Here is a 20204-nt window from a genome sequence, read left to right as displayed (position 1 = left end):
TATCCCATCCCCCCTTAGCACCTCCCCAGAGGTAGGGTGGCATCAGCAGGAATGGTTACATGTTGCCAGGCTCACCCCGGATTTCCTTACCCAAGCATGACGCACTAGCAGCAGAACTGAAGGACCTTGAAAACAATGAAGGGCAACGGCTGCTCGCCATGTGCATCACTCATCGATGGCGGTGGGCCCTCATCGTGCTCTTTACCAAGTGAGATCTCAGGAATAACAGTAGAGACCCAGGCCCAGTCATGAATGAGAGTGAATTTTTAATGGAATCTCTATCTAAAAAAGCAGACCGTATTATTCTAAAGATTTACAATCCATTAGATGATTAAATAACCACTGACTGGGCATTTGAGACACAATATTTTATTCTGAGAGTTGAGAGTGGAAGAGATGTATTTCTAAGCAACTGACATATAGCCACCCATATATCATGACATGTTGCTCACTTTGAAAATGAAATGTTTAAAATTAGAGGACATTCTTAAGGAATATGTTTACTGCTACATACTTTCTGGAATGCAAAAAATAAGATATAAAATAAAGCAGTTTCTTATAGAAATTAATCATATACTTGATATATGACCCAACAACCCCACTCGTAGATAATTACTCAAACGTAATTAAAACTAATATTCACAGAGACACCTGTATGAAGATTTTTATAACTTAATTCATAATCACCTAAAATTGGAAACAACTTGAGTATGCATCACAGACAAGCCAATGTCATCTAGTCATACAATGGAATACTACTATTCAGCAGTAAAAAGGAAGTAACTATTGATATTAGCAACACCATGGATACATTGTAATTAGTTTGTTAAGTTAAAGAAGCTTAGACTGAAGAAGCTACATATACTGTGATTCCATTTGTTTGGGATTATAGGAAAGGTATAGTTGGAGAACAGATGAGTGGTTGTCAGGATTTTGAGGAAGGGACAGCGGTTGAATAAAAGAGGGTACACAGGGAAATTCTGATGAAACTGTTCTGTGTACTAATCCGGTGATAGATATAGGACACTATGCATTAATCGTAATCCATAGAAATGTATCACAAATGTGAAATTCAGTGTATGTAAATACATTTTTTAAAAGATCAACCATGATGTTGGGTGATTCTAGGGAATAGAATGTAGACTGGAAAACAAATCTAACTTACAAATGTTGCAGATGTATGACATAACCTTAATTAGTCATCATAGTGGGGAAAAAGTCATTTATCTAAAATAATTAGAAAATATATTTTGACCAGAAACTATAAAGCTGAAGACAAAAAAAGAACTGTGCATGAACATTATATTCTAATTGGCAAGTTTGTTTCTCTCAGGAGTACTCAGTAGCAATTCTGAAATTACTTTATATGTGTACATATATATGTAAATTGCAGATAACTAGAGTCAGCTTTATCACTATCAGAAAAATAAATTATAAATAAGCAAGAGGGGGCATATGTCTCCTTAGAAGCCTGTTTTCACTTCCTTTGGATAATGGATTGCTGGATTATAAGGTAATTCTGTTTTTAATTTTTTGAGGAACCATCCTACTGTTTGTTCCCCATAGTGGCTGAACCAGTTTACAGTACCATCAGCTGGGCAGACGTGTTCCCTTTTCTCCACATCCTTGGCAACACTTCCTTATCTCTTGTCTTCTTGATGATTGCCATTCTCACAGGTCTGAAATGATATCTCAGTTTGGTTTTGATCTGCATTTCCCTGATAATTAGTGATGCTGAGTACCTTTTCATGTACCTGTTGGCTGTTTGGATGTCTGTTTTTGGGGGGGTGGGGAGGTGGTGTCTATTTCATTCCTCTGCCTATTTTTAAATACATTTTTGTTGTTGTTATTGAGTTGTAATATAGATATGAGTGTGAGCGTAGCTTCATTTCTTTGCTGATACATCCCTACCTTACTTGTTTTTATTGTTCTCTAAAAATATTCCTCGTACATGCACATCCAGAGTTTTTTTTTCTCATTTTCTCTAAAATTTCAGTTTAACCTTCCCCCACCACCATTAACTAGTCTCATCCAAATTGGAATACTGAATATTTAACTTCTGTCTCTATTGTCATTGTTTATTTTCACCTGCCATAATGATTTTGATGCCCCAAAGACCACTTGAAAGTACTAAAATGTTTTGAAATGTAAGTAGAAGTGACTGCCAATTAGATTTTAAGCCTCCTAAATAATTCTGAGTCAGTTTCCCCATTTCTGACATGGATAAGCTAATTTCATAATTATGTAAGTGCATCATTCTGTTTTTGTGTAAATTAAATGAATAAAGATAATAAAAAGGGCTTGGTATATAAAATACCCTAGGTCTATAGTTTTATTCTGTTCATGGATACAGCTGCAAAAATAGAAATTATAGCATTTTATCATCATTATTTCATCTAACTCTCAGCTGTTTACCCTCTGGGAAGAAATGGAATGAAAATGAGCTGTTATAACCCTTCTTGGGCTTTATAATCTGACGCTATCTACCCTATCCAGTATATTATTCTTTAAACTCATAATTCAAAAGAGAGTGTATAGCCATAGCTGTGATTAATTAAAAAGCATTATTTAAATTAACATTTAAATGTGCCAAAAGAAGCCTTTCTGAGGGCTTGTACTCAGACACCCAGATTAAAAGCCCTATTTTTCTTCTCATGCTAGTATTTCACTGGATTCAGGAAGAAGGAAAATAACCCAATTAAAATGGAATAAAAGTGAAATAATACAATTTCTTCTTAGGAGTAAAATATATATACAGTGTTTTACATAATTTAGGTATGAAACACTAAATAGTGAAACTGCATATATAGTGATATGAGTGGGTAATTGCCAGTTCAGCTCAGTTCAGTCACTCAGTCATGCCTGACTCTTTGTGACCCCATGGACTGCAGCATGACAGGCTTCCCTGTCCATCACCAACTCCTGGAGCTTACTCAAACTCATGTCCATTGAGTCGGTGATGCCATCCAACCATCTCATCCTCTGTTGTCCCCTTCTCCTCCTGCTTTCAATCATTCCCAGCATCAGTTCAGTTCAGTTCAGTCACTCAGTTGTGTCTGACTCTTTGTGACCCCATGAACCGCAGCAAGCTAGGCCTCCCTGTCCATCACCAACTCCTGGAGTCCACCCAAATCCATGTCCATTGAGTCAGTGATGCCATCCAACCATCTCATCCTCTGTCATCCCCTTCTCCTCCTGCCCTCAATCTTTCCCAGCATCAGGGTCTTTTCAAATGAGTCATCTCTTCGCATCAGGTGGCCAAAGTATTAGAGTTTCAGCTTCAACATCAGTCCTTCCCAGATGATCGACACCGAAATCAGATTGATTATATTCTTTGCAGCCAAAGATGGAAAAGCTCTATACAGTCAGCAAAAACAAGACCAGGAGCTGACTGTGGCTCAGATCATGAACTCCTTATTGCCAAATTCAGACTGAAATTGAAGAAAGTGGAGAAAACCACTAGACCATTCAGGTATGACCTAAATCAAATCCCTTATGACTATACAGTGGAAGTGAGAAATATATTTAAGGGACTAGATCTGATAGACAGAGTGCCTGATGAACTATGGACGGAGGTTCCCAGCATCAGGGTCTTTTCAAATGAGTCAGCTCTTCGCATCAGCTGGCCAAAGTATTGGAGTTTTAGCTTCTGCATCAGTCCTTCCAATGAATATTCAGGATTGATTTCCCTTAGGATGGACCAGTTGGATCTCCTTGCTGTGCAAGGGACTGTCAAGAGTCTTCTCCAATACCACAGTTCAAAAGCATCAGTTCTTCAGCACTCAGCTCTCTTTATAGTCCAACTCTCACATCCATACCTGACTACTGGAAAAACCATAGCTTTGACTAGATGGACCTTTGTTGGCAAAGTAATGTCTCTACTTTTTAATATGCTGTCTAGGTTGGTCATAACTTTTCTTCCAAGGAGCAAGTGTCTTAATTTCATGACTACAGTCACCATCTGCAGTGATTTTGGAGCCCCAAAAAATAAAGTCTCTCACTGTTTCTATTGTTTCCCCATGTATTTGCTATGAAGTGATGGGACCAGATGCTATGATCTTCGTTTTCTGAATGTTGAGTTTTGAGCCAACTTTTTCACTCTCCTCTTTCACTTTCATCAAGAGGCTCTTTAGTTCTTCACTTTCTGCCATAAGTGTGGTGTTATCTGCATATCTAAGGTTATTGATATTTCTCTCGGCAATCTTGATTCCAGCTTGTCCTTCATCCAGTCCAGCATTTCTCATGATGTACTCTGCATATAAGTTAAATAAGCAGAGTGACAAAATACAGCCTTGACGTACTCCTTTCCCAATTTGGAACCAGTCTGTTGTTCCATGTCCAGTTCTAACTGTTGCTTCTCGACCTGCATACAGATTTCTCAGGAGGCAGGTCAGGTGGTCTGGTATTCCCATCTCTTTAAGAATTTTCCACAGTTCATTGGGATCCACACAGTCAAAGGCTTTAGCATAATCAATAAAGCAGAAATAGATGTTTTTCTGGAACTCTCTTGCTTTTTTGATGATCCAGTGGATAATGACAGTTTGATCTCTGGTTCCTCTGCCTTTACTAAATCCAGTTTGAACATCTGGAAGTTCACGGTTCACGTACTGTTCAAGCCTGGCTTGGAGAATTTTGAGCATTATTTTTGCTAGCGTGTGGGGTAATTGCCAACCCCCTGTGTAATATAGCAGAGAGGAATAATAAAATTAATTAATCATGGTCCTCTTTGTAATTCTTGAAGTTACTTATAATTTTCTCTATCCCAGGTAGGACATGCCTGTTTTGATTTTATGTTAGTTCAGGAAAGGTTGAGTGTTACCCTGCTGTGAAATAAGATAGATTTTAACATATTTATATTATATGTAGGAGAAGGCAATGGCACCCCACTCTAGTACTCTTGCCTGGAAAATCCCATGGGCGGAGGAGCCTGGTAGGCTGCAGTCCATAGGGTCGCTAAGAATTGGACACGACTGAGCGACTTCACTTTCACTTTTCACTTTCATGCATTGGAGAAGGAAATGGCAACCCGCTCCAGTGTTCTTGCCTGGAGAATCCCAGGGACGGAGGGGCCTGATGGGCTGCTGTCTATGAGGTTGCACAGAGTCGGACACGACTGAAGCAACTTAGCAGCAGCAGCAGCATATTATATGTACCCAGGGGGCGCTAGTAGTAAAGAATCCACCTGCCAATGGAGCATAGATCTTGGGGTCAGGAAGATCCCCTGCAGGAGGAAATGGTAACCTGCTCTGGTATTCTTGCCTGGAAAATTCCATGGACAGAGAAGCCTGGTGAACTACAGTCCATGGGCTCACAAAGAGTTGGACATGAACAAGCAACTAACGCTTTCACTTTCCTAGGCATTCATGACTAAAAGAGTCAGAGTAGTTTTTTATATTAAGTGTATACCTAACTTTGAAGTGGGAATACAACCAGAACCTTCATTACTTAACTTTCTATTCTTTTTTTTTTTTTTAAGAGTTCTAGGACTTTTAATTTGTCCCAAAATTGCTGAAGCAAAAATCATGATAAAACATTCTGCTTTCCTTTACACCCCCCAATGCAAAAAACAAAACAAAACAAAAAACAAAACAAAACAAAACAAAAAAAAACAACAACAAACTCCATAGGAAAAAAATGGTTTTGTACATGGGAAGAAACAATATAAATTCAGAACTTACAGATAAGGGTTAGCTCTGCTGCTGCTGCTGCTGCTAAGTCGCTTCAGTCGTGTCCGACTCTTTGCAACCCCAGAGATGGCAGCCCACCAGGCTCTCCCGTCCCTGGGATTCTCCAGGCAAGAACACTGGAGTGGGCTGCCATTTATCACTCTTTAAAAAGTTTATATGAATATCCAGTCAACACCAACAGGGTTATCTCCCTTGAAATGTTATCTATACGGATTTCCAAGTAGACCACAGAGCTGTATACTGTCTTGGAATGTCCTCAGAAGGCTCTGTCATTGATCAATTAACACAGTAAAAACCCCAGAGTCCTTTCTTTCAAATGGGAGAGGGAGAGACAGGGATAGAAGAAACTATTCAAACTTCGTCTTCTTTCCTTGTGGCTTGTGGTCTCCTCCTCCTCCTCTGCCTCCTCGGAAGCCTTCTCGCCCTCCAAAGCCTCCCCGGCCTCTGCCACCAAAGCCACCTCGGCCACCTCTGCCACCACCTCGGCCACCTCTGCCACCACCTCGGCCTCCAAAGCCACCTCTGCCTCCTCCTCGGCCACCAAAGCCACCTTCACCCTTAGGTTTGGCCCAGTCCAAAGTGACTTTGTTTCCATCGATTTCACCATCTTCCATGGCCTCCTTGGCAGCTTTGGCATCTTCCTCACTGCTGAAGTCTACAAAACCAAACCCTTTGGAGGATCCAGTCTCCCGGTCAGTGACTATCCTTGCTAGTCACTGAATAGAATAGAACCATCAAACGACTCCTTTAACGTCTCTTCTGTGGTATCCTCAGAGAGACCTTTGACAAAGAGAGTTTTGGATGGCTGGCTTCTTGCATTAGGTGATCCCCTGGGTCCTTGCAACTCCAGTCTGATGGCTCTGCCCTCAATTTCCCTTTTATTACATGAATTTAAAGCTTCTTTAGCATCTTCAAATGAAGCAAATTTTATAAATGCATACCCTTTAGATTTGCCATTTTGGTTCTGGGGCACCTTGATATGAGTTGCCTTCTCATATACTTCCTGAAGAGTTTCTTCTGTTGCATTATAGGAGAGGTTGCTTAAAACCAGGGTTTTTGATTCACCACTCCAAGTGCTATTCTTTCCACCTCTATGGTCTTGACTTTGACCTTTCTCTCCGGTGTAGTACAGAGAAATGGATCACCCATCTAACTCTGTTCCCTGCTTTTCTTCCAAGGTTTTTTCTGCATCAGCTTCTGTCTTAAATTCAATATAAGCAATCCCTTTACTCTTTCCATTCTTGCTGACTAATCTGATCTCCACAGCATCTTCAAACACTTCTTTTAATTCATCCCGAGTAACTTTGTAAGGCAGATTTTTAGCCAAAAGTGTTCTTGCATCTCGATCTTTCTTACTGTCTTTCCCCTTTGGTTTTTCTAGTTTAATTTCATTGCCAAAGACTTTTAAACCAGTGAGTTCCAAGGCTTTTTCCAGGTCTTCGGCAGATTCAAAATCCACATAGCCAAACTTCCTAGACACACCAATTCTGACATCGACAACAGCAAGATCATTTTTAGCAAAAAGATCACTGATACCCGTTTTCAATTCAGGAGCAGATTTATTGAAGTTCAAGTTTCCAACAAAGGGATTGAAAGACGTAGTTGGTTCTGTGCCTTCCACTTTTTGTTTCTTGCTTCAGGAGCTGCTTTTTGTTTGGCCATTTCCTTCTTTCGTTTTCCAGGTGCTTCTTTGACAGGCTCTTCTTCCTCTTCCTCCTCTTCTTCCTCCTCATTGTTGTCCTCCTCTTCATCATTGTCATCCTCTTCCTCCTCCTCTTCATCATCATCATCCTCCTCTTCATCTTCATCTTCAGCAGTGCTCTTAGCCTTCACAGGAACAGCTTTTACTGGAGCTTTCTTTCCTTTGGCAGGTACAATCTCCATAGGTTCTTCTTCAGAGTCATCTTCGTCCTCCTCATCCTCCTCCTCCTCCTCCTCATCATCCTCGTCATCATCATCGTCATCCTCGTCATCCTCATCATCTGTGGCAGGAGCAGCACCAAAAGCAGCAGCTGCCTTCCTCACTGCTGGCTCATCCTCCTCTTCATCATCATCGTCTTCCTCTTCACTGTCATCTTCATCTTCTTCATCACTGTCTTCCTTCTTGGCATTCTTGCCGTTCTTTGCTCCCTTGCCTGGGGTGGCTGCTCCCTTCTTACCAGAGGTTGCTACCACTGCTTTGCCTGGGGTGGCTCCCTTTTTGCCAGGTGTTACCACTGCTTTGGCAGGTGTAACTGTCTTCTTGGCTGGCATAGCTGCTGCCGTTTTGCCAGGGGTGATAACTGCTTTCTTTGCTGGTGTGGCAACTGCAACCTTTTTTGTTGGGGAAACCACCATTTTCTTTGCTGGAGTTGTGGTAGCCTTCTTGCATTTTTTTCTGAGGGATAACAACCTCTTCGCCACTGCTCTCATCGTCTTCATCTTCTGACATTTCCTCATCTTCACTATCTTCTTCTACCTCCTTTGGGGGAGGAGCCATTTTCTTGGAGTCACCTTGATTTTTACCGGCCTTTGCGAGCTTTACCATGATGGCGGCTTATGATGGCGGAGTGTGTGGCGAGCAAGTGGCGCAGACAAGCCCAGAGGAACCTAAGCACCGTCGATGGCAGCCGCTAATCCCTGAACGCGTACGCTTGGCTGCCAGCTAGCTCTCGAGACTCTTCTTTTTTTCTAATATGTTCATTATCAGAATTTTCAGATATGCTAAAATTTCTCTGGTCAAACATGTCTGCTAGTTTAATGACCTGGCATGCCATCTGTGTGTTTTCTCTCAACATGCTGGGAAATGTACATTATCCCTAATTTTTAAAATAGTATGAAAAATAGGCATTTCACTTCAAATAAGATATTCACCAACTTTACAATACATTAACTTATTTCATGAGTAATTAGGAAATCAACAAGTCTTATATATGGGAATCATAGAATACTGATTATTTTTCACAAGGACAAATCCAGAGAGTTTAAATTTTTCTTTTTGTGTGTTTTTTATTTAGTAGGCCTTGAGATCAAGAAAATAAATAATAATATTGGTCAAACATATACTAAGTGTTTAATAATATGCCAGCCATTGTCCAAATATTATTGTGTTATTTCATAAGCCTCTATGAAAGTTCTTTGAGGGTGGTATTATTTCCATTTTATTTTTGAGGCAAATTAGGATCAGGCATGTGAAGACCTTTGCTCAAAGTCACACAGGAGGGCAGAAAGTCAGGGGTCACATACAGATTTTTGTAGTTACCAAAACCCCAGAATTTTTCCACTGTGTCAGAATGTTACTTTTTTCATGTCACTTGTAGCTTCTCTTGCCCATGAAATCTGAACAATGAGCAGTAACAATGGTCTTCTGCAGAACAGAACCTCTCAGAATCTCTAGTAAGATATGAGATCGTCAGGCCACAGTACAATTTGTAATAGAATTTATTAAGACAGAAACTAGTGGGGAGAGAATGAATTAGACCCACTTTCCAACTATGACAATTGTAAGCATGGGAGTTAATTTCCTTTACACACGGTTTACTATTTGCATGCCAATCAATCTGAGAATCCAGATACGTCCAGACACTGAAATGACAACACGAAGGGGAGCTCAGAGAGAGAAGCTTGGTGTTTTTGGTAACCTCTGCTTCTGTGGGTCCTCAGTCAAATGTCTGCTGGCAGCCCTGAGTCCTGTTCTTGGTCAGCAGCATGACAAGTAAGGAAGAACTGCTAACGGGGCAGTGGGAGAAAGAGGACAGGCTGAAAACCATCGGGTATCTCTGCATCTGTCCATCATCACAGCTGACCACAAGCCATTCAGAGATTAAATGGTCACTACTTCATTTCCACTCTACATATCTCCTGCAAGTTTTCTTTTGATAAGAATAACCCAGAAACGCACAAAGGGAGGGGTTCTGGGAAATGTAATTCCTACCCTAACCTAGTGGCTGTGATACAATCCAACATACAAGCAGGAGCTGTTTTTTCCCTCGTTTTACAAATGAGGAGACTGGGGCACATAGCCAAGGAACTAGCCCAAGGCCACCTGGCCCGTGAGTGACAGAATCAGGTTTGGATCCAGACAGTCTGATTCCAGATTGCAAGCTCTTAATTCCTGTGCTTTGCTACCTCAGCAATAAAATAGGGTTCTATAGGGTTCTTAGTGTATTTTTCCTTATTTCAAGTCTCCTTGTGTCTGGTAAGAAAGTTCATCACTAGACAGCTATATAAAGCAATGATAGGACTTGTCTTCATGCAGTTCTATTTTTGTCAACTTCCCTAACTTACTTAGTTTTTCTCCTATTCTATGTTTTGCCCTTTTAAGACCCACTATTTTTTCCAAAATAAATTCTTGATTACTAGCTTTCTGACTACTTTGACTTAAAAAATTGTCTTTTAGCAGTTACGTATCTTTCACTATTTTAATGATCATTCACATGTGTGATCTCTGTGTATATTCTTACATCATTAATATCCATATGCCTTATATTCTCAAGCATATTCCAACATTCTTAAGTCAGGAATATTACCTACTTTTCCTTTGTTTCACCACCAAAGTGTGCATGCTGCTGCTGCTGCTAAGTCACTTCAGTCGTGTCCGACTCTGTGCAGCCCCATAGACAGCAGCCCACCAGGCTCCTCCATCCCTGGGATTCTCCAGGCAAGAACACTGGAGTGGGTTGCCATTTCCTTCTCCAATGCATGAAAGTGAAAAGTGAAAGTTAAGCCGCTCAGTCGTGTCGGACCCTCAGTGACCCCATGGACTGCAGCCTTCCAGGTTCCTCTGTCCGTGGGATTTTCCAGGCAAGAGTACTGGAGTGGGGTGCCTAGATGTTAGTTAAGATGCTCTTAACTACTTAAATGCCAAATCTTCTTGTTGTAAAGGAAGTTTCATTTGAATAACTGGAAATCATGTTCCTATTGAATAGCAGTGCTTTCTGTATATGTATACCAGAGTATCTGTTTCAATTCTGGGTTTTATTCTTGTGGTTTTATGGCTGCCTTCTTAAAGATACCCTCAGAAGAGGGTATGCTTCAGTTTTCCTTAGTCTTGAATTCTTGATTATATTATATTCTAACTCAGCATCATTTTCATATTCTATATACTGTTATATTTTTAAAACACTTGTATAGATAAGTTATACTTTGAATAACACCATAAATTTTTAAACAAAAGAAAAAAATTACATAGCATGAGCATTTTGGACTGAAAGAATCCCAGTATTTCTTCAACATTAACAAAAATATTCCTTTCAAATCAGTTTCTTCTTTTTCCAAGAATAGTAAAATATTAAACAGAGTTTTTAAAACCTTTTAAAAATTAACATAAATTGATCCTATAATTTTATAGCCAGAGTTGGCAGATTACTTGAGTGACTGAAATACTGAGTTATAACATCCAGTTTGGATTAGGAAAATAAACAGGTTTTAAATTAGTTGCATCACAAAAGCAAGTGTCTGTAACGAAAATGTCTTCATAACAAGGTTCTACTATGAAGCGCACTTAGAGATAGAATATCTAATTTTGATATGTAAATAAAACATGCTCAAAGGTATGATCCTGCTGAATGGACAAATGACAGATATATACAAGTAGGTATGTATTTGGGGGGTTTAAATGATCCTTTTTACTTTATAATTCAATTTACATGGCTTAGTAGCTACTACTCAAAACTTTTAACATGTTACCATGTACTCAGGTGAATAGTACATTTAAGAAACTGAACAATTAAAGACAGATGGCAAGTTAAGTTTTAAAAGTTGTTTTAGTTGAAACTATCCAGCAAATGAAAATTTTCATGATTACTTCTGTTCTTGTCGAGAAAGATAGGAAAAAGGCCATCAATTAGCACAAAAGTAAAAACTAACCAAAAATAGCTCCATGATCTTTCTGTATCCTCAGAAACGTGATTTAAAGAAGTGACTTGACAATGAATGATTTCAGGAAGAAGGGGAGTTTATCTCATTTTCTCAAACTGGGCTATATATATATATATATATATATATATATATTTTTTTTTTTTTTTTAATAGTGAGGTAAAGTCAGGAGAAGGAAATGGCAACCCACTCCAATACTCTTGCCTGGAGAATCCCTTGAACAGCAGAGTTTGCAGGAAACAGCCTATGGGGTCACAAGGAGTCGGACACGACTGAGTGACTAAGCACCAGCACGAAGTCCCCTCAGTGACAGTAGAACAGCAGCCATGGAAAGCCGTCACTATAAGGCAGTTACCATCATTATCCCAACTTTACAAGTAAGGTGATTTCAGGTTAAAGAGGTCATTACTGCTCAGCTAGTGAATGACAAGGAAGTTCTGAGTTTCAGTGGCTGACTCCCAGAGTTCAAAATTTAAACCATGATGTTGTCCTGCTAGTCTAATAACCCAGATGTAGTGGATTGCAAAACAATGGCATAATACTTCACATTTTCCTGTATTCGTGCCCTGTACCAAGTGGCTTTTCGGCTTTTTCCATCAAGAAGTGAGGTTCATTTCCCCTTCCTTTGAATCTGAGTAGGCCTTGTGACTTGCTTCAGCCAGCAGAATCCCGCAGAATCGACACCCTGCACATTCAGAGCCTGGCCTGCAAGGGCCCCCTGCGTGCTTCCACTCTCTAGGAAGCCCACCCAGACGTCATGTGTGCAGTTAGAGGCTCACCTGCTGGCAGGTGAGAGAACGTAGTGTGGAGCTAAGTCAGCCCCCTTGACCCAGCCATGGTCACAGAGATGTGAGAGAGTACAAAACAGATCAGCAATGCCAAGTTGCCCTGACGGCACAAGTGAAGGAGGGCAGTTGAGAAAAAAGAACCAGCCAGATGAGTCCAGTCAAGATTGCTTATCCAGAGACTCATGAGTTAAATGGGTGGTTGTTTTTAGCTATTACCTTTCAGCGTGATTTGGTATGCAGTAGTGTTAATAAATCCACATTTTAACAATTGTTTGACTATGTTCATACAAAACCTGCACGTGGATGTTTTTAGCAGCTTTATTCATAATTGCCAAAGCTTGTCAAAGATGTAACTTGCCAAAATGTATTCAATAGGTGAACAGGAAAACAGGGATATATCTAACCAGTGGAATATTATGCAGCACTAAAAGAAATAAGTTATCACATCACGGAAAATCATGGAGGAAAGTTAAATGGAAATCACTCAATGAAAGAAGCCAACCTGAAATGGCTACATTACTGTGTGTTCTAACTGTGACATCCTGGAAAAAGCAAAACTATTGGTGTCAATAAAAAAACTGTCAGTGGTTGGTAGGGGTTAGGAAGAAGGGAAGGATGAATATACAGAGCACATAGAATTTTTAGGGCAAGCTATGGACTTTGGATAATAATGTTTGGCACTGTAGGCTCATCAGCTGGAACCAGTGTGACACTTTGGTGGGGCATGTTGATGGTGAAAGAGGCTGTGCATCTGTGGGGCCAATGAGTATATGGAAATTCTCTGTACTTCCCAGTTAGTTTTGCTGTGAACCTGAAACTGCTCTAGAAAAAAGTCTGTTTAAAAAAAAAAATATGGTTTATGTATTGAACTCAATTCTTCCTTCTCTCTCTTTGTGGAAACATTCAGTATTTTTGAAAAAAAAAAGTTTGTACATATAAATATGAATATGCGTACGTCTGTGACATGACAAGATTATAACTCTGAAATTGATGCAGTCCCGAGCAGTTTAATTCACTGTCAATGCAATAATGCTGCTGTTTGTCTTAAGGGTGAATGATTTCTCCTTTGAATCTGAATATGTTCCCCAGAGGGGTGTGAAAAGTGGGGATATATTTCTAATCAGTTTTCAGTACCCAACTTATTAGAACTGTTATTTGATTAGTGCCCACTGCAAATCAATATAACATGAAGGGTATCCATTTTAATGAGCAGAGAGACTTCTGTAAAAAACAACAAATATTTATCAAAGAATTTAATTTGAAGAGGCTCCAGAGGTCAAACACTAATCGAACAGCTTCACTTTATAAGACATGGGCACTGAAACTCCCAAAAGTTTAATGACTTCCCGAGATCACATAGCTAGTGATTGAACCTGTACCATTATTTAGTAAGTTATATGTCTTTCAGCAGTGCAGAGTGTCCAAAGCATGTTATGGTAGAGAAGGGAAAGCATGAGAGAGTGGTGTTCTTGTGCAGTTTGGAGAATTGACTGGCTCAGGGATGGTTAGTACTGACCTTGAATGTTCGCAGTTTTGAGATCTCCAGTTAAATTTACTCACGGTCAAAGGGTTCATTTTGGCTTTCTGAACATATTCTTGCTGACCCTTGAAACCTCAACTGGAGCATCACATCATATTGTTTGGGAAGCTTTCACTAACGTCCCCAGGTACCGTTGACCATGACCCCACCATCCATGATTATGCAATATATCAGTTAGAGTAGTGGTTCTCAAGCAAGGGATGGTTTTACCTCTCCGGCGATGCAGGGCAGTTGTCTGGAGACATTTCTGACTGGCATTACTTGAGTTTGCTACTAGTATTTAGTGGGTGGAGACCAGTGATGCTGGTTTGGAATAATGGTAGATGTTGGCTCTTACTGATATCCTTAGAAGAAAGATATGACTTTTTATTCAGTAAATCAATTCATTAGTACAAAATCAACCCAGAACCTTCTTTGAAAACGAGCCCTGTACCTTCAGAAGGAGACTTGGCCTCTTAGAACATTTAATTAATTCCAAGGTAATTCCTGCAAATTGGTGCTGAGCCAAGATGAGATGCAAATGTTTACAGACATAGCAAAGGGGTTATCAAAATTCTGACTTGAAACCTAAGATGTGGATAATGTGATATGGGACATGACTCAAAAAATATAAAAGCATTGCATGGATGACTGATTGGTAATACAAGCAAAAGAAGGTAATGGGATGTGTACAACAACCAGCTCTACCTGAGTGTCTCAGAGAAAAGAGCAATCATTTCTAATAACTTCATTGTTCCTGTTGTTGTTCAGTCACTCAGTCATGTCTGACTCCTTGCGACCCCATGGACTGTAGCATGCCAGGCTTCCCTGTCCTTCATCATCTCCCAGAGCTTGCTCACCTCATGTCCAGTGAGGCTATGATGCTATCCAACCATCTCATCTTTGTTGTCCCCTTTTCCTCCTGCCCTCAATTTTTCCCAGCATCAGGTTCTTTTCCAATGAGTCAGCTATTTGCATCAGGTGACCAAAGTATTGTAGCTTCAGCTTTAGCATCAGTTCTTCCAATGAATAATAACTTTATTTTGTACTAAATTCTAAGCTTCTCAGTATTTCTCAATTATAATGCATCTGTGGTCTGCCAGAAATGGTTAAATGATTATATGTATGATCCAGAAAGGAGTCATTTGTTCAGAAATTCTTATTCTTCCACTTACTAATTCATTTATTCATTGACTAACTCAATACTAAGGACCTACCAGTTATCAGATTCTATGTTAGGTGCTGAGATTATAGCAGCAAATAAGACTTACAGTGTTTATGTCCTTAAAATTAATTACATAAATAAGTGTTTATTTACATCAAGGTAAGTGTTGAAAAGGAAAATTATCTTATGGCATGAGATTGATTTATAGGGAATTTTGACCTGACCTAGTGTGTAGAAAATTTCTCTATGAAAGTTAAACTTAAGCTGAAAGCTGCTGTGGACAGGCTTCCTGGGCTGGGAAAGTATTCATGTCTTCAAGAATGATAAGAAGTGAGGGAAGAGAGTGAGATGACATGAGACAAGGCCAGAGCATGCATGGCACTTTGGACCAGGTTAAACATGCTGGCTTTCGTCCATTGGGTACCCATCATGTCCTACACCATGAAGACACAGTGTAATATACAACTGTCACATAATAGGCACATTATGGTACATGATTGGCACAATGAAGGATATGAAAGTATGGAAGTCATAGTTGGTTCATTCAAGAACCCTTCAGTGTCATGAGGGAGACATATGGATGATGCTTCTTCTCCCAGTGAAGTTTCTGGGAGACAGTCTCTTATTTTTTATTTTATCCTGTGCCCATAATGCAATAGATTTGTTCTCAGTAGTAAATATGTATTGATGGCATAATTTTTTATAAATATCCATAGTGCAATGGTAAGAATGCTTATCCAAGGTCCCTGATTTTTGAACAACCCTTTGAGTCTTAGAACATTGGCTTCTGGCATCTTGAGGGTTTAAGGCTTCAGGCTATGCCTGCCTTTGATCCTTTAGATTAAACTATATCATCTTAGATACTGTGGAGTATCACCCAAGGACCTGTATTATGTTCAGAACAGGAGAAGTGCTGGGCTGCAAAAGGCCCTGCATTCTACCTATTACTCTAAGAGTATAGGATTGAACACTTTGGATCTGGTGGTGACTGCTGCTCATTAACACTGTGATATTTTAATTTTCTTGTCCTCAGTTTCCCAGTAGTAAAATGGAGAGAGAGGCAGAACCTACTTCATAGGATTATTGTGAAGATTGACTCTAAAAATTTGTATAAACTTCTTAGTATACTCTCAATATATATTAATATTAAACCCTCAAAAATGTTTCATTTTTAAAATTATAGTTTTTATGTCATTCTTGCAGTTCCTCTGAAATACTAGTAACTCTAGCATTTGAACCTAGTTACTGTTTTTGTTTGTTTGTTTGTTTGTTTGTTTTAACAACTTTCACTCTTGACTGTATCAGGCTGTCCCAGGCGTTGGGTGTCTCTCGGGAAATTTCCTCCGCCATCTCCAATAGCATACAAATCACTCTCCGGCATCCCAAAAAGCAACCTATCCTTCAAATGCTTGGATGGAGGAAAGGTGTTTCTGAGACCCAAAGGGAGCTACAAACTCACCTCTCAAACCAAGCTGTAAATATGAAAGCTATTTAAGGCCCACTGTTGGAAACAGTTTCCAGACTTCTTTAAAATCGTCACCATACATAACAGTGTGCTGCTGCTGCTAAGTCACTTCAGTCGTGTCCGACTCTGTGCGACCCCGTAGATGGCAGCCCACCAGGCAGATCCCACCAGGCAGCCTGCCCCTGGGATTCTCCAGGCAAGAACACTGGAGTGGGTTGCCATTTCCTTCTCCAATGCATGAAAGTGAAAAGTGAAAGTGAAGTCACTCAGTTATGTCCGACTCCTAGCGACCCCATGGACTGCAGCCCACCAGGCTCCTCTGCCCATGGGATTTCCCAGGCAAGAGTACTGGAGTGGGTTGCCATTGCCTTCTCTGGTGAACCATTCCTTGTTGTGAAGTTGCTCAGTCATGTCCGACTCTTTGCAACCCCATGGACTGTAGCCTGCCAGGCTCCTCCGTCCATGGGATTTTCCAGGCAAGAATACTGGAGTGGATTGCCATTTCCTTCTCCTACATAAGTATTATTATCAATGTCCATAACCTAATTTATTCTGGTACAGAAAGTTCCTGAACCTGTATTATCATTTTCAAGGTGAAGTAAACAAGGAGTCAGGAGATTTTAGACCTACAACTCTGTCCTGAAATAGAATTATGTTAATGATCAAGTCAGGCAATGTGAGCCTCTATTTTTATTGGTTAACTGGCAGATTGAACTTATATGTAATGGGGTGATTTTCTTTTATTTTAGTATTTTCCTAAATTTTCTAAAAGTTTTATAATGTGTATTATTTATATGATCAGATAAATCATTTTCTTTAAAAAAGGTATATATATATATTTCAGTACAGAATGATGATGTATATATCTTTCATTTGTTTTCAAATCTTATTTGTTTTTATTGTCCTATAAAGGGAACACTCATGCTCAACGTGATATAGATGATAGATGGTAATTTGCATTATTCTGAAAGCAAATCTTGATAAATAACATGAGTTTTCACTGCTTGCCAGGGGATCCATTTGGTTGTCTACAATTGACTTAGAACATTTTTTGACAGAGAGCTAAAGAAGAAATTTGTTTTACACAAGGCTTAGCTTTGCCTTCATTTTTAAAAAATATATACCTTATTTTTCAAGGGCTGTTACTGACCCATCATATTCATCATACTTGAAGCCTGTTTTTAGTATTTTCATCCTATGATAATTTTTGACTTTAGCTTTGACTTTGATCTAAACTGCTTTTGAATACATAGCCATTTAATATTACGCCAAAACATGTATTCACTGTACATGCAGGTACCTGATCCCAGAAATACTGCTGTGCTTGTCTCAGAATTAAACGTCCTTCCAGTACTCATTGGGATTTATTAATGTATGGACTAATAATTTTAGAAAGACATCACTGTCTACTGACCTTTTGGTTAAGGCTCTTATCTCTTAAAATATTTCAGGTCTCCTAGACACAGTTAAGGATTATTAGACACTGTTAAATTGAATAAAAGATAATCAAGACAAATTTTCAGTAACACTGAAAAGATTTTTAACAGGTTGGTTAAGGGTCAACAATTAGATTTTATTTTTATTTTATTACATAGCTTCATGCTATCTAAAAAATATTCTTAATTAGATGTTTTCCAGTTTTCAAAGCAAATTCAGTTCTCACTGCACACACAGTGGTTTGATTGTAAATAACAAAGTAGAATGAAAATATAGCTAATTCTGGATCTACTTTTGGTTCAATATCTTGTAATTATTTTGTCATTAGAATTGCAGAGTGCTTTTCTCTTAACCAATAATATTTTTTTTCCTAAATAAGGAGTTAAGGAGCTATGTTAAATTTCTGAGTTTGATAAACTGACTTATGATATTTGGAACTTTGTTCTCTGGGATTGATGAGTTTTCATTTGTAAATGTGCCATCAGTGATTAGTCACTGATGACAAGGCATGTATTTCCTATGTGACAAGTGCTAAGAGATCATGAACTACTACCAGGTAACACAGTTGGAGTGTCTGTCATGTAATGCAAGGCGGGGAGGGACTATGTTGAATTGGAGAAATCAGGGAAAGGAAAGTCAGTGTATATAGATTTTCTATCATGTGTCAGACACTGTAACAGAATCATTATATGTGAGATCTCATTTAACCTGCTTAAGCTTATCAGCAAGTAGAAAAAATTAGAATTCAGAATCAAATCTATCTCATTTAAACTTGATACTTTTTCCATTTTTATCATTTACATTTCTTTAATAGACAAACTTATTGAGATATATCAGGAAAGCTTGAAAACTGTGGTCATATACAGAGATGGATCAGCATGGGATGTTAATGATGGGAAGCAGGAAGAGCAATCCAGTCAGAATCTCATGAGTGAAGAAGACATCAGAAAGGGTGTTTGAGAAAGGAGAAGAAGTTTAGTTGGACCAGACCAGAACAACCCTTGGAGTGGTGAAAATACAGACTGGAAAGCAAGGTTAGCAACATATGGTAAAGGACTTTGAAATGTCAAGACGAGGAGTATAGACTTAATTAGGAAGGCAGCAGGGAGCCACTGAAGGTTTTGTGCGGAGGAGCAATATGATTACAGCTGACAGCAGTCTTAATAAGGCTTAATAAATAGTCCAGTTTATAACCTTAGGCCAACTGCTGAGCAGAAGCCAAAAGCTGTGCTGCAGAATTAGCAGACTAATTACTGTAGGCAGGATGGCCTGAATTTAATCTGAGTCATCCTTCATAATGGAGTATAAACTCCTAGAATTGTCAACAAATATCTGAAGTGACAGGTGACGTGTCTTCTCAGAGTCTGCTGCCTTCATTTGGCACCACGGTGGCATCCTGTTAAAGTGTCTTAACAGAGCCATGATTTACATTTCACCATTTTTGAAACCTCTCTTCCTTGTCAATATTCAGTGTATTTTTATGGCTTTTCTGCAGGCCTAAAATCTATTGCCATCTGTCTTATTACTTATAATAATGCTTTGCCATATTTTATCAGTATTAATCTGCTTTGCCAAAAGGGAAAGCATCATTATGTTATCCGTAGTCTGAATTAACAGCTGATGTTGACTAGAAGACAATATTCAAATTTCAGTTCTAGCAACCAAGATAATTTCTTTTTTTAATTTAGGGAGTAGGCTACATAAGAATCCTTATGTAAGATAAAGTTTCCTTTATCTTTTGGTTACTTTAAAAGGTTTTAATGTTTTTTAGTGTGTGCTTATGTGTATACATGTGTTGTGTGTATATGTGTTTGTGTGCCATGCTCGCATGCATGTGAAAGCAAGAAGAGTGTGAGAATATGCATATGTAGAAAAAGAACTAGATGTTTATCATATTGCTTCCTTCTGGGGAATAATTCCTGGAAAATAAAAAAGTTGCATAATTAAGTTTTTTATAAAACACTTTCTTTGATACATTATGGTGATTACTATCACCCTTAATAGTAAGAATTTTTTGCTCTTTTGTCAGCAAGCCAATATTATTTTGAACTTATGTAATTTTATATATGTTATGGACTGTTTTTTTGCCTTTTTTTCACCTAACTAGATTGTGTGTCTCTGGAGGATACATATTTATACAGAGCCTGGCACCTGGCTCACAGTATATCTTCAGATAGTCTTCCATCCTGTTGATGCTGTCCTCTTAGGACAGTCTTGCCTGGGCTTTCACTCACTCAACAGATTCTGAGAAACTCTCAAGTACTTTGCCAGGTAGACAGAATACAGG

General features: G+C 39.1%; 2 protein-coding genes across 2 annotated transcripts in view; one reads left to right on the top strand and one right to left on the bottom strand.

The window, feature by feature from the left end:
* OXR1 (oxidation resistance 1) overlaps window positions 1-20204 on the top strand; it is a 440707-nt gene that overhangs the window by 33530 nt on the left and 386973 nt on the right. The window lies entirely within an intron of this gene.
* LOC129626973 (nucleolin-like) lies at window positions 5828-8341 on the bottom strand. The gene is given in 4 exon segments (XM_055546462.1): window positions 5828-6409; window positions 6412-7322; window positions 7325-8063; window positions 8065-8341. Coding segments are annotated over 4 exon segments (2175 nt in total). The 5' UTR covers window positions 8215-8341; the 3' UTR covers window positions 5828-6034.

This window comes from Bubalus kerabau, chromosome 14, assembly GCF_029407905.1.
Source record: "Bubalus kerabau isolate K-KA32 ecotype Philippines breed swamp buffalo chromosome 14, PCC_UOA_SB_1v2, whole genome shotgun sequence".
Classification (NCBI taxonomy): Eukaryota; Metazoa; Chordata; class Mammalia; order Artiodactyla; family Bovidae; genus Bubalus; species Bubalus kerabau.
This window is presented reverse-complemented; position numbering and strand designations above follow the sequence as displayed.